Source organism: Ovis aries, chromosome 25, assembly GCF_016772045.2.
Source record: "Ovis aries strain OAR_USU_Benz2616 breed Rambouillet chromosome 25, ARS-UI_Ramb_v3.0, whole genome shotgun sequence".
In the NCBI taxonomy this organism is placed as follows: domain Eukaryota; kingdom Metazoa; phylum Chordata; class Mammalia; order Artiodactyla; family Bovidae; genus Ovis; species Ovis aries.
Genome location: NC_056078.1, coordinates 22832799 through 22858211, shown reverse-complemented (window position 1 = coordinate 22858211; position 25413 = coordinate 22832799). Strand labels below are relative to the sequence as shown.

Here is a 25413-nt window from a genome sequence, read left to right as displayed (position 1 = left end):
GCCTGGTGTGCTGCAGTCCATGGTTTCACAAAGGGTCAGACACAACCGAGTGACTGAACTGAACTGAACTGATGTACTAAATAATGCTTAGTTTTTCTATGATATTGCTTGTTTGTTTCCTTTATATAAATTTTAATAACACTTCTCTGAGGCTCTCAGATAACCAAATTTCCTCATATATTTGAGCTATTTTGGAGAGCATAAGGATAAGGGTTGAGAAAGCCCCTTCTATTGAAACTTAAGGAAGGGAAGTCAAAGTTATTATTGCTCTTGGTCCCCAGATTTTGCACCTCCCAAAGGAAGTGCTACTGGAAAAGCTTCTGTATTTATTCACTTTAAATATTTATTTTAATTAATTTTTCATAGTAACATTTCCAAATAATTGAAATGTTCTTCATTGCTATTGGAAGGTCACCACTCAAATCAAATGTTCTATCATGTGGTAAGTCACTCCTTGGAAGAATGATAAGCTCCTTCAAGGTGCATCAAGTATTTCAGGTTCACGATTCATCTGCTTTGGGGGAAAGTATTATTTCCTGGCACATGTTTACATGCTGTAATTTAAGCCATTTATATAATAGTAAATTATAATGTGACTGCAGCAAATGAAATTCATACAACTCCAGGAGTTATGCTTAGGGAATAGTTGACTCATCTAGTCAGATCTGGTTCATTGTTCTTTAACTGCTAGGTAAAAAAGAGAAATAACCATTTAAAAATTGTGTCAAATACTGAGGAAACATATTAATACTGAGCAGAAATGTATGTTAAAAAATAATGTATAGGAGTGAGCAGAAAGGACTAAATTGCTAAATTTCTCTAGATGTTTTCAAATATTTTGACTTAGGAAGTGTTAGATGAAATGTTATTACAAAAAAAACTAATGGGACAGCTCTGTCTTTAAAAAGAGTCTCTTTCAGCTTCCAGGATCTGAAGATCCAGTTTTACCTTTTCCCTTACCCTGCTTAGCTCTGTTTCCTATCATAGAATTCTGGGAAAGTATTGGTGGAAATCTGTTGCCGGAAAAGGTGCTGTCTGTAGCATACTTCTCAATGTGTCTCTCTTTCCCTTATTTTCCCCATCATCTTCATGATCACCTAGGTGACCAGAATTGTTTTATTTGCATTCTTATCAGACTAATTGCTTCCAGGAGGCCTTTGGGTGAAGCACAGATGGTTGGTGTTGCCATAATCTTGAAGGTAATCAAATATCACACCACAGATGAAGTCTGATGTATACAGACCAAAGTGGCTTCCAGAAAAATGGGCTGGACTTTTTGTGAGAACCATGGAGATTCTGAACTGACACCTATAGGATCCTCTAAGACAGGTTTTTAGAGGCTTCTTTGATATATAATCTCATTTCTGACTTATCCACATATGCATTTTTACAGCTTAGATCTCTGTTTAGGCTCTCTTTGATTGGGGTTGGCCCAAAGTTGCATTATATTCTGTAGGACTGAACTTCAGACCCAAATGAAGATAAGAGACTTTTAAAAAGGAGGTAATTGAAGTACACACTTAGGGTTGATTCTTAGCAGAGAAAAACCAAGAAAAAGCACAGAAGATAGCATCTCTGTTCATACCAGGCCCCTCATTCCCACCACAAACCATACACACATATACTACCACCACTACTGAGCACCATCATTATAGTGAGTTGCTGATATTATGCTACATCTTTAAGCATTTAGGGTTAGAAAAAATTAAGAATCATGAATCCAAATTTCTCACCCAACTTTATGTATGTGCTAGTAATGTAGTTCCCATTGCATCTCTATTTATAGCCTAACAAAACGTAATGGCATGAAAAACAAGAAAAAAAAAATATAGAGACTCCAAAATATATGTTGTATGAAGTTGTCTTAGTAATTTACTTAAGATTTTTACTTGTACTTTTATACTGCACAGGTTTATAACTTTAATTTCCTCTATTGATGCGGAAGACATCTCTGTTTAACAAAGTTGTACAGAACTGAAATGTAATTTACAACCCCTCTGTGTGTGTTAGTCACTCGGTTATGTCCGACCCTTTGCAACCCACAGAGTGTAGCCTGACAGGCTCCTCTGTCCATGGGATTCTCCAGGCAAGAATACTGGAGTGGCTTGCCATTCCCTTCTCCAGAGGATCTTTCCTGACCCAGGAATCAAACCCTGGTCTTTGCATTGCAGGCAGATTCTTTACTGTTTGAGCTACAGTAAAGTCCTTTATCTTCTCTACATATCAATTAAATCTGTAAATGTAGAGTTTTTATATTCCAAAATTTTAACTTATTAAGCATGCTAGTTTTAGATATAGAGGTAGTACATTGATACTCATTTATTCTTTCTTTAATTTTCAAAGAAATTTCATGAAACAGGCATTGTATAATTGAGATCAGAATGCAACATCTGGCATGCCCTTTCTTGTATTTTATCTTTTCTCTGATATTAAGGAATAATGGGGCACTAGGACTTTCAACTAAAGATGGCATTTGATGCCAAGTGAGAATTATTATATTTTAAGTTTGTCTTTATTGCATGCTTCATAAATCTGGTAGCTGGGCTAGTGTTTAACTATATAAATACACATTAAATGTTACATGTGAATTAATTAATATATTTTTGATGAAATATTAATTTATTTTTCCTCTGTATGTATTTTTATGATCTATGACTGAAGTTAACCATGATTAAATTTCGGGAAAAACGTGAAAAGACACTCATTTTAGATCTCATTTTGGGAGATTTTGTTCGTATTTATTTCAGTTTATTAATGTAATACCTAAAACCTACATTTTAAGTTTCAGAATTTAACTAACATACTAACCCCAATTCTCTGAATATAAGTGGAAGAAAACACCTAAGTAGGATCATGAAATCATGCTGAAGATATTTTCATATGGGTAAACGTTGTTGTAACTGAAAAAATGAAAAAATATTCTCTTTTTGATCTGGGGCTGGGATTGGAGGAGTAGATGGGCAGCTCAGTAGTTTAGGATATAAAGGAAGTGAAAGAAGGAATGTTTGGAATGCAGTTATCATGGTTTATGGTCTACAAGCTATATCTAGGTTAACTTTAAAGTAAAATTTAATATTATTAGTAGCAAGTAGTTAAGGGCCCTTAATGATAAACTATAGACTTTTGGCTTACTCTAATACTTTTTGAAACATGTATAATATCATATGTGAAACGAATCGCCAGTCCAGCTTCGATGCATGATACAGGATGCTTGGAGCTGATGCACTGGGTTGACCCAGAGGGATGGTATGTGGAGGGAGTTGGGAGGGGGGTTCAGGATGGGGAACACCTGTACACCTGTGGCGGATTCATGTTGATGTATGGCAAAGCCAATACAATATTGTAAGGTAATTAGCCTCCAATGAAAAGAAATAAATTTATATTAAAAATAAATATCAGGATAGGATCACTAAAAAAAAATAAATAAAAATTCTTGAGAACTTCATTTTAAAACCTCATTAACTCTTTTGATAATATACTTTGTTTGTGTCTTTAATCCAGTACTTGAGAATATGTTTCAAATGGTGGAAAACATACTGAAAACTTACTTTGCTTAGTGATCTTTGTATCTGAAGAAGAGTATATGGGAGAAGGAGTGTGCTATGTGAGTGGGTGTCTTTGTGTGTGTGTGTCTATAAGTTTGTTTCTATAGCTCATAGTGTGAAGCCTTAGCCACAGTCATGTCTGACTCTTTGTGACCCGATGGACTGTAGCCTGCCAGTAATTCTTCTGTTGATGGAATTCTCCAGGCAAGAATACTGGAGAGGGTTGCCATTTCCTTCTCCTGGATCTTCCTGACCCAAGGATCAAACCAGGGTCTCCTGCATTACAAGGAGATTCTTTACCCTCTGAGGCACCAGGGGAGCTCATAAGGGAGATGCAAATCAAGGAATTGGAAATCTGAATATGATGAGATAGTGGAAACTGGGCATGATGCTACAAAGAAATAAACAAGTATTCAGAAATTTAGATTATACCACTGCCACAGTACTTTGGACACCTGATGCAGAGCTGATCATTGGAAGAAACTCTGATGCTGGGAAAGTTTGAGGGGAAGAGGAGAAAGGTGCAGCAGAGGATGAGATGGATAGATAGCATCACCGACTCAATGGCATGAGTTTGAGCAAACTCTGGGAGATAGAAAGGATAGGGAAGACTCATGTGCTGCAGTTCATATTTGAAGTGCAAAGAGCGGGTTGCAAAGAGACAGACATGACTTAGCTACTGAACAACTGTCACAATACGAATAAAAAATACATTTAGAATAACAATTCTATTGTATTTCCTTATACTTTTCACCTCCCCCTCCCAAGTAATATGAGACTGCTTATAACAAAAGGCATATGAAATCAAACAAAATAGGATTACCGAGAGGAAATAATACAAAAAGAAGACGAAAACCAGGATGCTCAATGGGATGGTTCCCTGTTATCCTGTTATCAGGTCTAACCTAGCTAGCTGTGGGCTCCTGAGCTGACATGTAAAAATAGGAAGTGTTACGGGGCTCTCGCGTTCATTGAGGACAAAATACAACCATATCTCACAGGGAGTTCTTCATTGACCTAACTCAGATAAAATTTTCACATGTTCTTTTAAAAATTATGTTTTATAATGTGGTGAATATTTTCCTTGTCAATAGTCCAAGTAAATGTAGAAGCATATTACCCAAGGCTTTTCTTATATGGACCTTAGTACATGTCAAAGGCCGTCTAGTGTATATGCAGCATATTAGGCAGCAAGATGGAAAAAATTGTTGCAAGTCTAGAACAGACAAAATTGATTTCAGGGTTAGAGGAGAAAAGTTCAAGGAAAATGTTTCTCTCTGTTCTAAAAATAATTGAAAAATGGTATGCGGCAAGCCTTTTTGTCTTGATTCTTAAGACCAAGAATTCCTTCTCCCTGAAGTATAAGTCTGCCTCTATTATCTTTACCTGTTCTATTTCCCTCTATGCAGAAAGAAAACAAGGTAAATGACCAAATAAGTCCAAGGGCTAACAAGATTCACTCCACAGTGATTATATAAATGTATTCTGCTGCTGCTGCTGCTGCTAAGTCGCTTCAGTCGTGTCCAACTCTGCGCGACTCCATAGACGGCAGCCCACTAGGCTCCTCTGTCCCTGGGATTCTCCAGGCAAGAATACTGGAGTGGTTGCCATTTCCTTCTCCAGTGCATGAAAATGAAAAGTGAAAGTGAAGCCGCTCAGTCGTGCTGGACTCTTAGCGACCCCATGGACTGCAGCCTACCAGGCTCCTCCGTCCATGGGATTTTCCAGGCAAGAGTACTGGAGTGGGGTGCCATTGCCTTCTGCATCTACTTAAAAGTCAGATTTCAGTCTTCAGTTGCATAAATTTGAAAGAAAAGAAAGTGTTAGTCATTCAGTCGTGTCTGACTCTTTGCGACCCCATGGACTATAGCTCACCAAGCTCCTCTGTCTGTGGGATTCTCCAGGCAAGAATACTGGAGTGGGTTGCTATGCCCTTCTCCAGGGAATCTTCCTAACCCAGGGATCAAACCTGGGTCTGCTGCATTCCAGGCAGATTCTTCACTGACTGAGCCACTAACGTCAATTCTACAGAGGAAAGGCAAAAATTGAAAAAAAAAAAAAAAAGGAAACTAAGTCATTTAAAATATTTTGATATTTTAATTACCAAGTCAAAGGAAGCTATGGAAAATCCGAGAAAGACAAAATTTTTATAGAAGCTTATGATCTTAGATCAGGTATGAAATAAGACAATTATAAAATATCTATGTTATACCAAAAAGAGTGGAAAATGTAAGTGTATTATCATAATTACCAGTTATAAATAAGTAAGTTGTTCATTATTTCCATTGAAAGAACAAACTGACAAACAACATCTATTCAATGTGTGAATGATTCAGTTAATAGCTTTTCATGCCTCATTTCTGACACTTTTTTGAGAGACATAAAAATATTGAAGTGATTGAAATACACGGTGCTGGAGTGACTTGCACATAATTTATTATTAACTGTTACTCTTATTTCTAAAAAAAGTTTTAATTTTCTTCCCCAGAATGAAATAGCTTAAATGCTAGTTGCCTCAGGGTTTGTTTTGGTAAGAACATTACCATCTGGTAATTTCATAGCCAGTAACAGTTGAATGATTCCCAGGGAGCTCAGTGGTAAAGAATCTGCCTGCCAGTTCAGGAGATGTGGGTTTGATCCCTCAGTCGGGAAGATCCCCTAGAGGAGGAAAGGCAACTCACTTCAGTACTCTTGCCAAGAAAATCCCATGGACAGAGGAACCTGATGGGCTACAGTCCGTGGAGTCACAAACAGTCAGACGTGATTGAGTGACTGAGTGTGTAAAACAGGTGAACAGTGGTGCATACTTTTCATGTATTAAAATTTTATACTGGTTTTCCTGAGGAGAGTGGTGTTTTCTCTGGAACACCATGACTCTAGGGAGAAGTGGGAATGTCCTGTAGTGGATTTCTTTTTATCTTATTGTCCATTATAGTACCATATGAAAATACACTCCAGTGGATAACTTTGAATCACAGATGATTTGACAGAAATAATTTTAAGATATATTTTAATATATATATATATTTTAGCAATTCCCATTTGCAAACTTCTAGATCTTTCATAAATATACATGTATAGTCATTTAAAGCCAAGTTATTGGTTATTCAGGGGATTTGTGGAAGTCCTAAGATACAGCCATGAGAAAAGAGTTGCTTTTATGAAAAATGTCAAAAGATTAGAAGGGAGCTTTGAGCATTATACAAATTTTTTAGGCTCTGGGATATTCAATTTATGGAAAAAAGGATTTATTTACTCTGGAAACTAGGTTTGGTTGTCAGATCTTGAACTTAGTTAAATAATATAACCTTATTTATATTTTTTTGTGCTCTAATAAAACTGCATAATATTGTATAATTGGGCAATTTATGTTGTAAGATAAATTGATATAAACTTGCCTCTTCAAGTCTTGTCACCCTTGCTCACTATGTAAGCAGACATGTATGTATCATGTACCATTCAAGGAAACGGTGGAGAAAAGGAAAAAAGGAAGCATACATAGACATGGAAAAGATACTTAAATATATTAATCATTGTATAATTTATTTAGGGCCCTGAAACTAATTGTCCCTTTTTAAATTTTCTGTGAAAGTTACTTATGGTATGTCCTAATGAAATGGATAAAATGAATGCTATTTTATTCATGGAATTCAAAGGCATGATAAATTATTTCAGTCAAGTATTACTTAGAATTACATCTTCATAAATTTATTTTAAACCCGTATTTAATTTTTGTTTATTTCTGCTCTTTTACTTATTTTCTTTTGATTTTTATTTAGTAAACATTTTCAAACTATAATTTTTTAAGGTTTAGTATGCATTGGCAAATTTAACAGCAATAATAAAATGTAGCCTGTTCTAGTCTTACTAGCTGAAAATATTTAATTACGCAAGTGTTTTAGTCCATAAATTGTCACAAGTCCTTTTGGAAGTAGATGGGGTATAAGCCTGAAAAGAAGTGGTAGAAATCATCGAAGCCTTTTATTTCAGCTGGCATTATGAACTATGAACATGGAATTTCCAGCTAGCAGATGGAGATCTAATAGTGTTTCTCAAAGCCTCTCTGGAGATGGTCCAGTTATTTGCCATCACCATTCCATCCTGCTCTTATTGCACTCAGGAATGTAAATGTCAGTATTTCACACTAATTGTAACAGGGCCTCATGAATTGAAAAGCAAATTAATTTTCTTTGTAAACCAACTTGAGTTTCCCAGACTAGATATAGCTGCTTCTTAATAGGACTTAAGGATAGTCGTGAAACTTTAGAAACCTCAATGCTGCTGTAATTTTATAGTCATTAAAAAATTATACAAATTTTTTTAAATTGGGCAAAACTATATACCCTGCATATGTAACATTTCAAAAATATTCAAAACACTCACACTAGGAATACTTTAGGTATTTAATAGAAATGGTTCCAGTCTAATAAACCTAGTAATTATGGGCTCATTTACTGTAATACAGCATGGGCCATGCTATAGATAACTATCTAGAGTAAAAATTTATATGAAATTTATTTTAGAAAAAGATTATTTGAATGTAATACACATTTCACATCCATATTTTGAATTGTCATGACTACCCTCGTCATATTACATTTCATAATTCACAAGAATGTTTTAGGGGACCATTAAGACACATGTTCTTTCGTATTCATTAAAATAGCATTTGTCAAGATCAATTCTCTTCATGTTAATATCAATATATTCTGGAATTCTAATATTAAAAACTATATATATATTTATAAGTGGGAAAATCACAAAACTGTGCCTTGAACTAAATACTAAATTTGCTTCAACTGTTTTGGCTCAGCTTAATGCAAGTTGCATTCTTAAGAATTTAATAAGAAATTGCCTTAAACACCGAACAAGCAATGAAATCCTTTGGGAATATTGGTAGTCTCATCAAGAGAGGAATTTGTTAAGGGAAAATCATATTTTAAAAAGTGAAAAGTTAATGATGCTGAACACCTACCAGAACAACTGTGATTATTACTGTATCAGATGAACTGACCACTTTACTAATATTTCTCACTTTCTAAAAGAATTGTTTGATAGAATAGAATACAAAAGACCCTACATATATCCTAAATTTCACTTACTTTTAATATCAGTCATGTCATAACCAGTAAGTGGTGAAAATTTGAATTGCACAGGCAAATACAACTCTTCTACATTTTCCCACAGATTTCTGAGGTCTGAACTGCAAAATAGGTTTTCACTCACACACACACACACACACACACACACACACACACACACACACACAGAGGATTTACATGGGCATGTTAAAAACAAAGCATCTAACAATCCATTACATTTATTTATTATTTAACAAAATTCATGTATCCTGAACTTACCGTGGAATGGCTAAATTTAATCCTCATGATTTGAGGATTAAATTTAGAAGATTGTGGAAGGGGAAATTAAAAAAAAAATCTTCTTTAGTAGTTATATGTGGAAAGAAACTGAGGAGCTAACTATTGGAGAAAATACTAGATGATTTTCACTTTATCACCTATCTTAGTCCTTGGCGTGTTATAGTAAAAGCTGAATAAATTAATACTTATTTGACTGAATTGGATTAAAAACACCAAGATATTTGTGGGTATAATATAAAAGATAATCTCTATACAAATAAAAATACTTTGATTGAAAATTGTACCTGTGAATGAAAATGTATAGCTATCAAGTGGACACAGAGATACCTGCAAGTTAATAGTTCAAATGACAAGCAAAATTTGATGGAAAGAGGTTTCTCAGCCTCATTTGTGGTTTAAAAAAATAACAGCTTTATTGACAGTTGTTTGTACTTAAAAGGCAGAAATAATTCAGCTTATTTTGTTAGATTTTGATATTTCGTCAAAAAAATAAAAATATTTTTTGATATTTTGTCTCCTTGGAAGGAAAGTTATGACTAACCTAGACAGTATATTAAAAAGCAGAGACATAACTTGGCCAACAAGGGTCCGTCTAGTCAAGGCTATGGTTTTTCCAGTGGTCATGTATGGATGTGAGAGTTGGACTATAAAGAAAGCTGAGCGCCGAAGAATTGATGCTTTTGAACTATGGTGTTGGAGAAGACTCTTGAGAGTCCCTTGGACTGCAAGGAGATCCAACCAGTCCATCCTAAAGGAGATCAGTCCTGGGTGTTCATTGGAGGGACTGATGTTGAAGCTGAAACTCCAATACTTTGGCCACCTGATGCAAAGAGCAGACTCATTCGAAAAGACTCTGATGCTGGGAAAGATTGAGGGCAGGAGGAGAAGGGGACGACAGAGGATGAGATGGTTAGATGGCATCACCGACTCAATGGACATGGGTGTTTGTAGACTCTGGGAGTTGGTGATGGATAGGGAGGCCTGGTGTGCTGCAGTTCATGGGGTCGCAAAGAGTCGGACACGACTGAGCGACTGAACTGAACTTGATATTTTGTGAAATATTTTACTATAGTAAAAATAATACCGAGTAAATGTGAATTTTAGTAGTGGGTCTGTTTTCTTTTCCCAAAATGATAATGATCATGGCCTTTAATCATGTTCTACTTTAGTTTCTTTATTTGCAAAATGTAGCAATCAAAGATAAAAATTGTGTTTACTTTTTGGAATAAAAATTATGGTTAGTATTCACCAATTTTAACATAAAGACTGAAAAGGTTTTAAAAAGATAGTAAAGTAACTTGTAGACCATTTTTTCTACCTGATGCCAAACAGTAATTTGAGGATGTTATTATTGTTAGCTTCTAAGAAATTTGATTTAATTCACAAAATTATTTTAAATGAATAAAGTTGGCTGAATCAGTTTTCAAAATGCTTTATGAACATTTTACTGAAACAGACATAACATTTTCCACAAAGGATTAATATAAGTTACCACTTCCCCACCCCAATGAATTATAAACACAATGGATAAATTTCAGTATAAAGAGAAATAGAGTTGAGGAAAAGCTGAAAAATATTTATGTCCATGTAGAAAGGCCCAAAGTTTGCTGTGGCCAGAGCAAAATTTGGGTCTGAACTGAAAGGCAATCAGGAAAAACCTGAGCTTTGTGTTTCTATATCCATTTCTATGCCAGAGAAGTACAACTCTAACATCACTATTGGGATAACAAACCTACATAAATAAAAACATAATGTTCTTTCTTCACTCTCCTCTTTTTTTTTTTTTTCATTTTACCCAGATGAATACTGTTAGTCTTCTAGTCTTTAGTTCTCACTTTTGCCCAGAATTATGCTCAACAGCTCTTAACTTTGACTTCACCTGCACGTCATTGTGTGCAATGGCAGATACTCAAGTTAGCTTGGATTTTTTTTTTTTTTCTTATGTGAATGTCTTCTATGGCTCAGTCCATAAACTCCTTGAGAATAGGGACTGTATCATATACCTTTTATCTCTCTCAAAGATTCCTGCTTTCTGGTAGGCATGTATTAGGTGCCTGGATAATATGGATAAATGGATAATAAACACATCATTATATTGGTGACTTCAGTCGTAGCCTTAAGTGAATAGACATTAAGTGTTTCGCTTATGAAGCCAACTTTAAATGGGCAGTTAGTAGGGGTCAGTTTGTCTATATATCATTTGAATTTGAATTCTTGTTCCGCAGTTTAATAGAAGTATGTTACATAATCACTTTGAGCATCATTTTCCTTATCTTTTTAAGGGCTAGTAATAGTATTTACTTCTACAGTTATTGTTTAATCATAGTTGGAGAAGGAAATGGCACCCCACTCCAGTGTTCTTGCCTGGGAAATCCTATGGACAGAGGAGCCTGGTGGGCTATAATCCATGAGGTTGCAAAACAGGTATGGCTTAGCAACTAAACAACAATTAACCATGTTAATGAGTATTAGATGATTTAATTCAAGCACAATGTTTAGAAAAGTAAACATTCATTAAGTGCTGTTTTTTAGTTGCTAGGTCATGTCCGACTCTTTGTGACCCCAGGCATGGTAGCCTGCCAGGCTCATCTGTCCGTGGGATTTCCCAGGCAAGAATACTTGTGTGGGTTGCCATTTCCATCTCCAGGGGATCTTCCTGACCCAGGGTTCCAACCTGCGTCTCCTGCATTGCAGGTGGATTCTTTACCACTGAGCCATCTGAGAAGCTCTCATTGTTAATTATTATCATTTTGTCTTAAAGTGCTTAGTATTAAATTATGATTTCTGGAGATTATAGAGAACTTCCTTCTGGTAGAAGTTATAGAGCATGTCAATTGTCTGTCCTCAGTAAGTGGAAGTATATGACGGTAAGACCATATCATCGTTATAGAGAATTATATTTATAGACTCAGTAGCTTAAAGGCTTACACTTACCTGAAATCTATATTTGATTATTAAGTTTAAAAGAAGTGACCCAAACTACAAGTTTATTTTTGTTACTTAAAGTGCTTATCAGTTAGAAGACTCCTCTACCTATCCCTTCATGGTACAGAGGAGCCCTGATGGCTATAGTCCATGGGGTTGCAAAGAGTCAAACATAAATGAGAGACTTTCACGTATGGTCATACCAAGCTGTCACATTGCGTTCACACATTTTCATCACATAATTGGAATCAAAGGCAAGGAAAACATTATTAAGGGCTACTACCCCGACCTTATGTTATTCTTCCACAAAATGATGAAGTATGACAAGGGTTCATTGTGAAATAGCCATGAGTAAAATCTAACATTGGTCCAAGAAACTCAAGTTTGAAGTTTGTTAAAGAGGAACTTGTGAAGACTTCTGAAGAATGTTCAGTGTACTAAACTTAAGATTTAATCAAACCCAAACATGAAAAATTGTTGGCTTTACAAAGATCTCAACTTTTTCTCCAGATGGCAAGAATTCAGAGATATTCAGTGTCTTCCCCACGATCTCTTTTACATAAGTGTAGTCAGACTAGAGCTAAAATTGGTCTCTAGGGTCTTGTCTCAGGGCAATAATTTCCTTCTTTTATAAATGAATGTAAAATAAGACCTATAGATAATGTATATTACAAGTGTCTTCATCAAGAAAAGCTAGAGAGGAATTTGAAACATATTTCCAGCTCTACTGTGGTGGACATGCTATTCTAATAATTGCTTTATAGTGGAGTCAAATGATAGGGTGGATCTAATCTTTCACATTTTCATCAGACTGTTTGGGTCATTGTATTTATAGATCTGTAACTGAAAGCATCATTGATGTAAAACAGTAAGAACAGATGAAGGATATTTAAAACAATTCATTTCTCAACATCAGAATTTGACTTGACTAGGTATATATGAATTAATGTAATTACTTACAGTTGAAAGCAACAGTTTGAGGCTTTTATTTGGACTATTTCAAAATTGATCTTGAAAAGAGCATTTGGTATTTAGTTTGAATCTTTTATTCTGATTTATCAGTTTTCTCTGGAGAAGTAATGGTGATAGTTTCAAAGTATTTTTTATCCTTAGTATTCTCTCTTCTGGTAGAACTAATTCTATCTATTTGATACATATTGTTATCACAAATATGTTTGCTTTTATGTCCCTAATATCCATATTGGTTTTTACATATTGACATTTGATGGCATAAATGTTATTGCACATTTTAATTACTAGTCTTAATTTTTAGAACTAACTGGAAGGTTATCTAATGAGAATGAATAACATTTCTTTTACTTACCTCTCAATATGTGTAATGTTTTTGTCCTCTTCATTGTACTGTATCATGTCTTCAACCCAGAAACAAGGAACATCTTTATTTTCTCAAATCAGAATTACTTTAGATGTTTCAGATGTAATTTCTGTATGCCAGGATGAACAGATATAATGATATTAGATTTAGGATGCTTAAGCCTCTTTCTTAGCTGTATTTATTAATTGTTTTAAATTTAAGCATAGTCTTATCACAGTTGTAGTAGTGGCAATTTTTAGTAGAATTGTGACTTATAAGAGTATTTTACTGGCTCTTGAATCCCACATGGAGTATAAAAGAAAAAAAAATTTTAACATGGCTGCTACATGTTCAGATAGTGAGAAAATAAAATGATAATGCATCTTCCCAATTATATAACTTTAGCCTTGTACAAGTTTAGGGAGAAACAGAAGAGATTGTTAGTCCAGTGGTTTAATAAAAAGCTCCTAGAGACATTAATGGAATCAAGACACTATTTAATAATTGTTTGCTAATAGCTGAGACTGAGGAAGTTTTATTTGAAGATGTGAGTTTAAAAATAAAAGTTTTATTTGGCCACCTGTATGTAATGATGAAAACATTTCTGCAAGTAATGATGCTTCTACAAAAAAATATCCCTACATAAACTTACCACAGGGAATATTCTGCAACCCACGTGTGAAACTGCCAGTTAACCATGATTGGTCTGTTTTTGACATTGTCATTTGCACTGAGTACTTTACTGACTGTTCATCTGTACAAATTTTGCTTCATTTGCCAACATTCCCTCCATCTTTGACTAACTGAAGTTTGTATTGTGAATATCTACTGATCATATTTTTGTTACAAGTTTATAATATAGCTAGGAAGATTGGAAATGAAAATACAATATGAGTATTTAGGAGTACATATTTTTTGAGGAACTTCTTTCAAATGTTTATCCTTTTTAGGAAACAGTGTATAAAACTTCCCAAGAAAAGAATGGGTATTTCTTTCCATTAAGTTGCAGACTTGGGGTACTGAAGGAAATCTCTACACAGTGTGAAATAGCTTATGCAATTTTTCTGTTTAGGAATAGAAAAGCATGTTCTTCTCCTCATTTCTATACCCCTTATTAAAATATCTGAGCATAATTATATTGATTATAGTCTTTGTTTAACATTTGAAAATGTGTTATTGGGTAGTAGGAGCACATCCTTAGAGTCAGGAGAACTGGATTTGAATCTCCAACTCTACTGTGTAAGCCTTGGCAAATTATTCAACTACAATGATTCTTAGTTTTCTTTAAAAAAAAAATTGTGGTTGTATCTATTTCCTAAGTTAGTTTGAGAATGATATAAGGACAGCACAACGCCTATTACATCGTAAATTAAGTCTTTCCTGTCTCCTCAACTCCAGTTTTTCAACTGTTAGATTATTATCCATGAAAGTAAATCATTTAAGTGAATAACCCAACTAATTTAGGATGGTTTTCCAATATTTCTGTTGAAAGAGCTAGTGGGGAACAAAAATCTATAAATAACACAGTTTGTCAGGAAACAATCTGACCATTTTGTATATAGTTGTCGTTTGTTGTACATTCTTCTCATCAAGAAAAATGTTCGGCAGGCTTAGCAAACTGGATTCACATTGGAATAGGAAATTACGAGGATAATTTTAGACTAGAATAAAAAGTAACTGAATGGTTTAGTAAAAGTAAGTTCATCTGAATAATATTTTGCAAAATTTAACATGACTCAGAGATTAACTCCAGAGATTCTGATTCAGTAAATCTAGTATAGATCCAGGGGATTTGGGCTCATTTTGTTCTATTAATAGTAACTTTGAGGCTATGTTTAAACTAATGAATAGAAAACAAGTTTAAATTAACCAATAGAAAAATATATATAGCTGTCACTTTTACCCATTCATATTATTTAAATACTGTTTTTCATATTGCTGTTTTAATTGGTCAGTTGTATCCAACCATTTGTGACCCCATGGACTGCAGCCCACCAGTACATGGGATTTTCCCAGGCAAGAATACTGGAGTGGGTTGCCATTTCTTTTGCCAGGGTATCTTCCTGACCCAGGGATTGAACCTGCATTTCCTGCATTGGTAGGCAAGTTCTTTACCAATGAGCCACCAAGGAAAATTGTTTTTCAATTTAGTCCAGACAGTTAAACTCAGCAAATGAAAATGACTGAAAATAATTACTCTTCAGTGTCTATAGACCTGCTCAAAACTAGAGATAGTCCTTTATTTTATTCAGTCTGAGGCAAAGACTGCATCATAGAATCTTTAAGGCCATGCAGTACAAGTATGCTGCGTAACTCACACGAGATATTTGGAATCAGTTTAAAAGAACTGAATTACTGAGTGGTGTTTCAGATTAGAAAGCAAGAACAATTTACTTCAAGGATAATTTTTCACATAGTCATTTGATATATTTGAATTATTATTTGATTTATACAAAATAAAATTTCACTTAGTTTGTTGGGAAGACAGATATCATGTAAAACAAAGTATATAAATATTTGGGAGAGAGGAGGAAGGAATTCAAGAGTTCTCTGAGTCCTAGATGATTGAGGCACTCACCATCCTTATTAGAAAGGTAACTAATCAACTGTGGACTTTTTCAAACATTGATTTTAACCCCAGCTTAAAAATGTTACATAGAAGCAGCCTCCTATCTCATAATAAAATCATAATGTAAGTCATGAGAGATCTTTACAAATAACCCATCACCATTTGATATATATATATATATTTAAATTTTTCAGATGTTTCTTCTCTATTAGAGTTAATAGTAAAATGAAGGGCTTCCCAGATGTCACTAGTGGTAAAGAGTCTGCCTGCCAGTGCAGGAGACATAAGAGACTCAGGTTCCATCCCTGAGTTGGGAAGATCCCCTGGAGGAGGAAATGGCAACCCGCTCCTATAATCTGTGCCTGGAGAATCCCATGGTCAGTGGAGTCTTGCAGGCTATGGTCCATGGAGTCACAAGGAGTCAGAAACAACTGAAGCAATTTAGCACAGTAAAATGAAGAGTTTTGAAAACCTTGAACCCCTGCCCTTGGTACCTCTCTAGTTAGGGACAGCTGTGGTGAGTTGACGGAGAAGGCAATGGCACTCCACTCCAGGACTCTTGCCTGGAAAATCCCATGGACGGAGGAGCCTGGTGGGCCGCAGTCCATGGGGTCATGAGTGGGACACGACTGAGCAACTTCACTTTCACTTTTCACTTTCATGCATTGGAGGAGGAAATGGCAACCCACTCCAGTGTTCTTGCCTGGAGAATCCCAAGGACAGGGGAGCCTGGTGGGCTGCCGTCTATGGGGTTGCACAGAGTCGGACACGACTGAAGCGGCTTAGCAGCAGCAGCAGCAGCAGTGGTGAGTTGAAGGTAAAAATGTTGTTGGAGGTTCTTACTTACTGCAAGACCAACTGTTCTCGATTTCTTATTCTATAATCCACTCATCTGGACCTTGGGATTTTTTATGTATTATGAAATTATTGTATTTTTACCCAGAGTAATAAATTGTTAAGAGCTATACCAATGTAAGATGTTATAGTATCTACTTTAGAGATTTCTCATCTTCTTTCCTGAGGTTGAATATCTGCTGGTCCTGTTACTTTTCCCTTCATGTGCTACTGTCTACCAGTTAGAAACTCTACATCAGATTTTTCTTTTTTCCAGTTTACAAATCATTCACATCAGGTACCTGCTTTCATGCTTTCTGTTTCTTTACTTATTTTTAATGTTTAGTAAGGAATAGAGAAAAACAAATATATATTTTTAATGTCATATACAGTGATTTTATTTTAGAAAACATTTTTGCAAAAAAGATTTTGCTATTTCTAAGCAGTTTGTGGAGTCATGCTGATCTGATTTCAAGTCAGGATTATGCTGTTTCTCTTAAATGTTAAATTTGGGCAAGTTTTCTTCTAAAAATATAATTTATATTAAAATATGTCTGATTTTATGGTTTTGGAAATAGGGATAGAGATGATAAAAATGAACTGATCAAGAATAGATTTACTTATTAGTGTATGTTTTATCATTTGTACATCAGTTTGGATGAATTGCTTTTCATTTTTGTTGGCAGGAGAATAGAGAAAATTCTTTATTCTCTCTAGGTATAAGAATTCATGGTTCAATAATTATTTTTTGCTGAAACAAAAAAGGAAAAAAGAAAATTATAAAGGTTTTCCCAATTAGCTCTGAATTGAACCTGAGTTTAATTGAACATGTTCTAAACTTATATTCAACCTTACCCACTGAATCTGTCTCTCTGTCCATGGGATTCTCACTGGAGTGGGTTACCATTTCGTTCTCCAGGGGATCTTCCTAACCCAGGGATTGAACCTGGGAGGCAGATGCTTTAACCTCTGAGCCACCAGGGAAGCCCCTTATAACTATACACAAAATCTCAGTTTTGATCTTTGTCTTTTAGCTGGTGCTTTTCAATTTTATTCTGTACCTTGGGGCCTGTATACATCTAATTCCCAGAAGCAACAATTCTACACACTTACAAACGATATGATTTGTTAAGAAACTGATGACTTGTTATACTTTCTGAATAGAGTTTTAATGTGAGAGCCCAGCGTAGCATACAGAGATTCCATTTAGCTCATATGTTATACAGATAGAGGAACTGATTTAAATTAGGGATGACTAAACAACATATCAAACATTTTTAAAAATTCTGTTTACTATCTGGAAATTCTCTGGCCATAATTAGAGAGGGAAGGCTTTTAGATTAGCGGAAAAGACTAATAGGATATGGTCTGAATTTTGAGAGTAGGTCAGTTCCATCAATTATTAGCCCTATGTTCTTAGGCAAGTTTCAACTTCTTTGAGATTAATGTGTCTTCATTGATTATAAAGACATAATGTGAAATGTGGTTTGTAAACCTCAAAACACTGCATAAATTTGTTTGCAGCCATTGCTGTTACTGTAACCACACTGGGCTAAACTGCATTTTTCAACTCCCAGTACAGAAGCATTTCAGTTGTTTAAATAAATGAATAGTAAGTAGGGAGACATGGAGTGGTTAGAAAGAAGAAATAGGAGATTATTGAATCGTGAAAAAGATGTTAGAAATAAGATTTTAGACACAAATATATAAATTGCAAATGTAAATATTCCAGATACAATCTCCGTTAGCAGGTTTTCATTTTCCCCCAGCACCCACACCCCTGGGTATGGTAGAATAAAAATTAAGCAAACAAGTAACCCAGCACTTTTGTTGTTGTTTTTTTTTTCCCCCGTTAAAGGTCCATTGGGTTTAATTTCAAATATGAGGAAAACAAAAATTCTAAGTTTACTTGGCTCTTACTGTATGTAGCTTATAGTAAGTCCTCAGATACACAGAGCTATGGTTCCAAGGTGTATGCTTCTATTTCTAGTGGTTCACTTTAGATGAACTTAAAATGCCTAAAAAAGAAAGTGGTTTGGTTCAGGAAATAAAGGGCATATATTTGTGAGGCTCCCTGGAAACTTAAAATTTCTAAAAATGATTTGTCAATTTGAAAATGTCTGGAAAGATATATAAAGTGCTCATTTACACAAATTAAAAGATATTTGAATCTTTGCAAGGACAACTTCTAATGAGAAAAATTTGCAAATGACATTTTGGTTTACATAATAAATAAAATTTTGTATCTGATTTCAGATCCACACATAATAGATTCATAATTAATCCTCTATAGATTTGCTAACTGCAAAGCAAAATCCCAGTATAGAGGATTAAGAATATTCTGACAGTAATAAATTACAAGAAAATGAGAAATTGGAAAAAATAGAGATTAAAATTAAACTGAAAATTACAAAAATTTTTGAATAGCAAATAATTTATGCAAAATATATTACAAAATCTGGAATGCAAAGTAGTTGATACAAGTACTGTGACATTTAGTTTCATTTAAATTAGTAAGTTTGCTCTTCCAACACTTTGTTTTTTTTCTTCTGACTATATTTTCAACAAAAATTTGCTCTTCATTATTTAAATTCATTCTTCTTGAAGCTGCTCTTAAATTTGCAATGATAAACCTGCATAAAACTACAAATTTGAATTTCTTTGGAAGAAATACAAAATTAAATATTTGACATCAATTTTCACAAATTATTTTCTTCATTATTTTGACTGTCTTATCCCTATTAGATATAGTCTCAACCTATTTTTGATGTCATAAATAAAACATGGCAACATAAAAATGCACGTCTCCTAGTGTATCAGCAATTGAAACTTATATGTTTCACAAAACACAAAAGAATGTATGAATACCATAGATAAAATGACAATATTTTCAAACAGTAACCTGTGTCAAGCAAAGGACAAAAACAAGTTGATTATTTCAGCCTCTGAAAAGTTAAGTTTTCATAATTTGATTGAATTAGCTTTATAATACAATCAGATAATCAATATAGGATCCAGGGTGGTTTCAAATTACTCTGGTTATTTTTCAGATAATTTGGATGTGAACCTCATTATAAAATAGCAATATAAACAGTACAGAATATTTTAAGGATGTTTACAGTCTACTTCAGTGATAAAGTTCTTCACAATGGCTCTTGTTTATATTGAATGAGCTGTAAATATTTAGAGTTCTCCCCCAGGAGAAAATTGATGTAGCACACCAAGTGAAAATTTTCATATATATTTTCACACAGAGTGAAAATTTTCATCCCTTTGAGATGATCCTAAAATGTAGCCTCACCATTCTAAAGGAGAAATTGTTTTAAAAACCAGGCACATTTTGCCCAGACTGATGGTTATTTTTAGGTAAACCACTTAAGGTTAATTAAGAGAAAAATTTCTACTGTTCAATTATTATGCTTTATCCTCCCACCTTGACCTAAAAGAATGAGATGTTAACAAGTTTTTCTTTGTCCCTGGCAACTGTACCTTTTAAGTGTATCAAAATCTGTTGCTGTGGTTACGGCCTTTGTTTCCAGTGATGTTTTGTCCATGCTCCCCCCCACACCCTAAACAATGGGTTACTCAAAAGAATGAAATAATGAGTCATTCATTCGGAAATATATTGTTAAAAATATCCCTCTTTATCATTACATTTCACTGCTTAGAAACTAGGCTGTAATTCAAGGCAACAGTTAATCTGAGAAGTGTTAAAAAAATCTTTGATTTTTTTTTTCATTTATACGAAAAACCTGTCTATGTAATTGAAGAACTTCTTACAAGTCTTAACAATTAAACCCTTTTTGGTTAATGTATTATTTCTGGAACAAGTAGATAAAATTCTACGCAGTAAGCATGATAAAAATCGTGCATGTTTTGCACAGCACAGAATTTTAGAGTCAAGATTTCTGGGCACAAAAGCAGTAACAAAACAGTCCCTACAAAACTGAGTAACTCTGAATAACACAAGAAATAATGTTTGTTAATTTAAAATTTTAGAAACTGAAATATGTAAAGTTTGTAAAGTAAAATGTAATTAAATTATGGTACTGTACATACCAATTGTTTCTGTAATTGAAACTTTACAATATGAAAAATACATTAGCTCTGTACAGTTTTTACAGATAGGTAGGATGAATTTTGAGGGAAAAAAAAAGATTTTTTTTCAGGTCATACTCTTTTTAAGTCAAAAAAATACTGCACAACTTAGCTAATTACAAAGTGTAGACTTGAAACAATTCATGTCTTCTTTATTTCATAAATCAATCTTGGATTTTTGTTTATTTTAACAGGGGATTGTGTTGTTTTTAGAGTCCACAATGAACAAATCTTCCTCATTTTGTCCTTGAGGTTACACAGTTTGGTGGCAACTCTTGGTTACCACTTGGCTCAGTTAAGCCAGCGGCTGTTTATGGTCAGTGATTCGGGCAGCTGCTGTGATTGTGCTCAGGTCCAGCTCAGTCTCTAGGTGTGTTTCCATCGTATCTTCCTGTGCATTCGTTTCAAAAGACTTATGAGAGAGAAGTTCATGATGCACCCCACAGTAACTTATTGTGGGCTGGTCGTATGCCAGAAAAGTTGACACATTCATTGATAAAGGTATCTGGGGAAAAATGACATGAGAAAAGTCAGTTATAAAAAGACAAACAGTTTTGGGGGCAAGATTTGGAGTCTGAAATGCTGATCTGACTAACCCCCCACACTGTCCCACTAATGTCCCTCAATCTCATACTAGCAAACACAATGCCACAGTTTTAAAGCCTGAAAAGGAGCTGCTTAGTTCTTCACTTGAACCTTCAGATAAATAGGGAACTAAGTGATTCCGAAAATGCTAAAAGCTTTCTTGGAAAAAGAAAAAAGAAAAAGCTTTTCGTTCAGTGGGGTAAATTTATGGTTTTAAAACTAGGAAAAAATATTATTTGGTATTAGAATACAGTTGAACATTGAAGTGGTTTTCACACTTTGAGTTCTCAGTTGCTTAGTCATTTCCAAGTCTTTGTGACACTATGGACTGTAGCCTGCCAGGCTCTTCAGTCCAGTGGAATTTTCCAGACAAGAATACTGGAGTGGGTTGCCATTTCCTTCTCCAGGGGGTCTTCCTGACTCAAGGATCGAACTCATGTCTTTTATGTCTCTTTACCACTGTGCCACCTGGGAAGTCCATTATATATATAAAGAACCTCCCTCTTCTTCAGCTCCAACCTCTGCTTTCCTACTTTTTAAAAAAAATTCAGTAGGTCTGGGGTTGGACCTGAAATTTGGATTTCTTACAAGTTCACATTTGACACTGGTGCTGTTAATCCACACACCATACTTTGAGAGCCACTGCAGAAGAGAATTGTCTAGGCAAGTCATTCTGGCTCTTTTTACTCAATAACTTCTTCTTTTTTTATATATTTTATATATATATAAATATTATATAAATATTATATATAATCTGGATACTGTAGCTTACTATTATTACAAAAAGCTGTAACATTGTAACATGCTATGAAATAAAGAGTAGGGTTATTCTCATGATACCTTTTTTAAAAATCATCTTTTTTGTACTCCCATTCGTGCTCTTTCGGACAATAGCAGTGATAGTGCCTGATTGCCACGATTTTGGAGATAATCTTGTACCCCTGTGCCTGTCACAGGTCCCTCACTGTCGGTAAATATCGTGACTAGGTATCTCTGATCAGTAACTTCTTAACATATGTTTTGCCATGAGGATTCTTTGATACTTTAATGTCTGTATCTTGATCCATATATCTAAACTCTAAAGTTTGGAGAACTCCCAGAAAGAATCTATGGCTCCTATTAAGGGCTAAAAGCAACAAAGGATGATGCTAGGTTGAAGGCATCAGTGATTTTATTTATATATATATATATATATATATATATATATATATATATATATATATACACACACACACATATATGTGTATATATATATGTATATATATATATATATGCACACACACACACACACATATATATATGTGGAAGGGACTCTTGCTGATTGTAGCTTAACGAAAGGAAGCACGTTCTCAAAATATGAAGAAAAAACAAGAGTGACCATTGTGAGCATAAGGGAAACGCATGTGTTACAGACAAAAGGCAGATTGAAATGTATTCAGATGTCAAAGTCTCGAGATTATTCCCATTTTTTCAATAAGATAAAAAAATTGTTCTTAAAAAGTCGGCAGTTTTGAAGAATCTTCAGCCTTGATCTCTGTTTAATATCCTAATTAATTATTCATATTGTTGAATTACCTTGGATAACAGCTTCCTCCATTTTTGTGTAGTGGTGGATAAAATATATTTCCGTTAGAGCATATCAGACTAAATTTATTTCTAATCTCAGCTAAGATTGGAGCCCAAAGCTAAAAAAAAGATAGAATGCCCACATTTTATTCATTAACTCTTTGTTTACTTTCTTAGTCCTTTTCTCCCTGCAGAAGAACCATTTTTGCCTCTTCTCTTTCCATCTACTGTATCCTTCTACCTTTATTTAGTTTTCCTTTAGTAAAAATTAGTTGATCTATCATTTGCTTGTTTTCTCTTAAATAAAAATACTGGCTTCTTTTGAGATTATTATTTCTTTCTATTGTGAACATTTCAATGTCTCAAATGTGTAGAGCTTAGTCCTTGGAGACAGAAACGTAATTCTAGACATAAAATTACATTCCTGAGAAACGTTCCTATTTATTTGCGGATTTTTTAAAAAATCTGAAACATGTTATCTGATGTGTGAATAAAAGATGCCATACACTTTAAAGAATGATCAAAGTGATTGAAAGATTATATAGAAAAGAATAGGATGCTTCCAAAGATGGTCATTTAAAATAAGGAAGAACTCCTATTGTTAGAGATGAAATAGCCCAGATAACTGAAATATACTATTATGCAAAAGTAATTGTGCACCATGAATACATTTGAGTTACAGGAGAGAATGAAAATAGAGCTGCTATTGTGTGTGTGTGAGTTTAACGTTAGCCTCTGGGAAATCAATGCTCTGTAATGTGTTATGGGTCGTATATCTGTACGATTTTATATGCTTGTTCTTATTTGTCATGGAAACTTATGCTTTATGTATGCTATATCATTCCTGGCTTACTTGGAATTAACTCTACTGTGAATAATTCATAATTTCTATGGTGATGATTTATGAGAAATAACAAACCATGATACATTTATTCTGTGTGTGTGTGTACACACACAAGGTCCTGCTTGAGTTAATATCTAGAGGCTGCTTGTATCTGGAGTGCAAGTTAATTTGAATCACATCAGTTAAGTAATTAGCTCTCATTATTTATTTTAAAGTCCCACATATTATATTTAGAGAGTTTCTTATTTGGGTATATGTTTTATTTTAAAACTTCTGACTCCTTAGTTATACTTTCTAAATGTCCAGGTGTATTTTTCACATTTTAATCTCTCTGAAATTGGAATGGCACTTATCATCAGTGTGGATGTCTAACATGTATTTTCTCTGAAACTGAAAGTGATTCTTAAAGCTGGTGATATCTTAATATCAAGAAAATAACATACTCACTTGTATTAATAAGTAGAATTTAACAACTAAACCTGTGAATATAACATCATAGTAGATTTTCCCAGGTTGACTTATTGATTTTGAAAATCTAAGAGGATTAGTTACATTCACATGTATATTTATAAGGAATACACACATATATTGACATACACATATATACAGCATGTAAGTATTGTACATACATTTATTGTACATAAATGAACATAATCTTGTGGCTAATTACTTATGAGTTCAAATGCAAATTTTGATGACACGTTAGTTTTAGACAATTATTTCATATTCGTTATTGTATAAAATATATATAGGTATATACTACACCTATTTGTTGTTATTTAGTTGGTAGGTTGTGTCCGACTCTTGCAACCCTTGGACTGTAGTCCACCAGGCTCCTCTGGCAAGAATATTGGATTGGGTTGCTGTTTCCTTCTCCAGGGGATCTTCCCAATTTAGGGATCGAACCTGCATCTCCTGCATTCCAGGCTGATTCTTCACCAATGAGCCACCAGGGATGCTCATATGGAGAGAGATTATTTACACACACACACGCTCACACAAACACAGTGGCTGACTGCTTTCCAGGTGGCCTTCATGGTAAAGAATCCTGCCAATGCAGGAAATGTCGTAAGAGATGTGGGTTGGATTCCTGGGTCAGGAAGATCCCCTGGAGAAGGACATGGCAACCCACTTCAGTATTCTTGCCTGGAGAATCCCAATGACGGAGGAGCTTGGCGGGCTATAGTCCATAGGGTCACAAAGATTCAAACACCGCTGAAGTTACTTAGCACAGCCCAGCCCAGCACAATGATGGAGAAGCTGGCCACTGGCCCTAAACAAATACCCTGAGACTCAGATACAATCCATGTAAACCCTTCTTGTCTCAGTCAGTAAATACAACAGCCCCTCCCCTTCCTCACATAATCGGCACTCACATGACCTTGTGCCCTTTGTTTTCTTTTCCCTTTCAGGTCTGACCTGGGTGTGCTCTATTCATCTTCTCTGTCTTGGTCCCTTTCTCCATTTTTAACTGATTTCTATTAATATGCTGAAGCAGGAGAGGCACACAGCCAAGCTCTCCCCTATGGACAGAGTGTTCACCAGGGCAGTCCCAGTTTATGCTTTTGCCCCACTGGAAAATAAATCGCTTAGTCAACCTACCTGAAGATGACCCAAATATGTTATTTTATAAAATGAAAATGAACAGCAAACTTGAGTGCCTGATTAGCTAGTCAGAAATGTTTTAAGAAGGGCAGTAGGTGATATAAATCTAAGACGGCTCTGCGTCCCAGACCTTTTGATCAGGGCTC

General features: G+C 34.7%; 2 protein-coding genes across 9 annotated transcripts in view; one reads left to right on the top strand and one right to left on the bottom strand.

The window, feature by feature from the left end:
• CTNNA3 (catenin alpha 3) overlaps positions 1 to 25413 on the top strand; it is a 1860557-nt gene that overhangs the window by 573300 nt on the left and 1261844 nt on the right. The gene's annotated exons all lie outside the window — the stretch shown is intronic.
• Positions 20784 to 25413, bottom strand: part of LRRTM3 (leucine rich repeat transmembrane neuronal 3) — a 195801-nt gene continuing 191171 nt past the window's right edge. Inside the window, exon 3 of the mRNA XM_004021401.6 lies at positions 20784 to 21172. Coding sequence (XP_004021450.1) covers positions 20963 to 21172 — 210 coding nt within the window. The 3' untranslated portion in view covers positions 20784 to 20962. The remainder of the gene's footprint in view (positions 21173 to 25413) is intronic.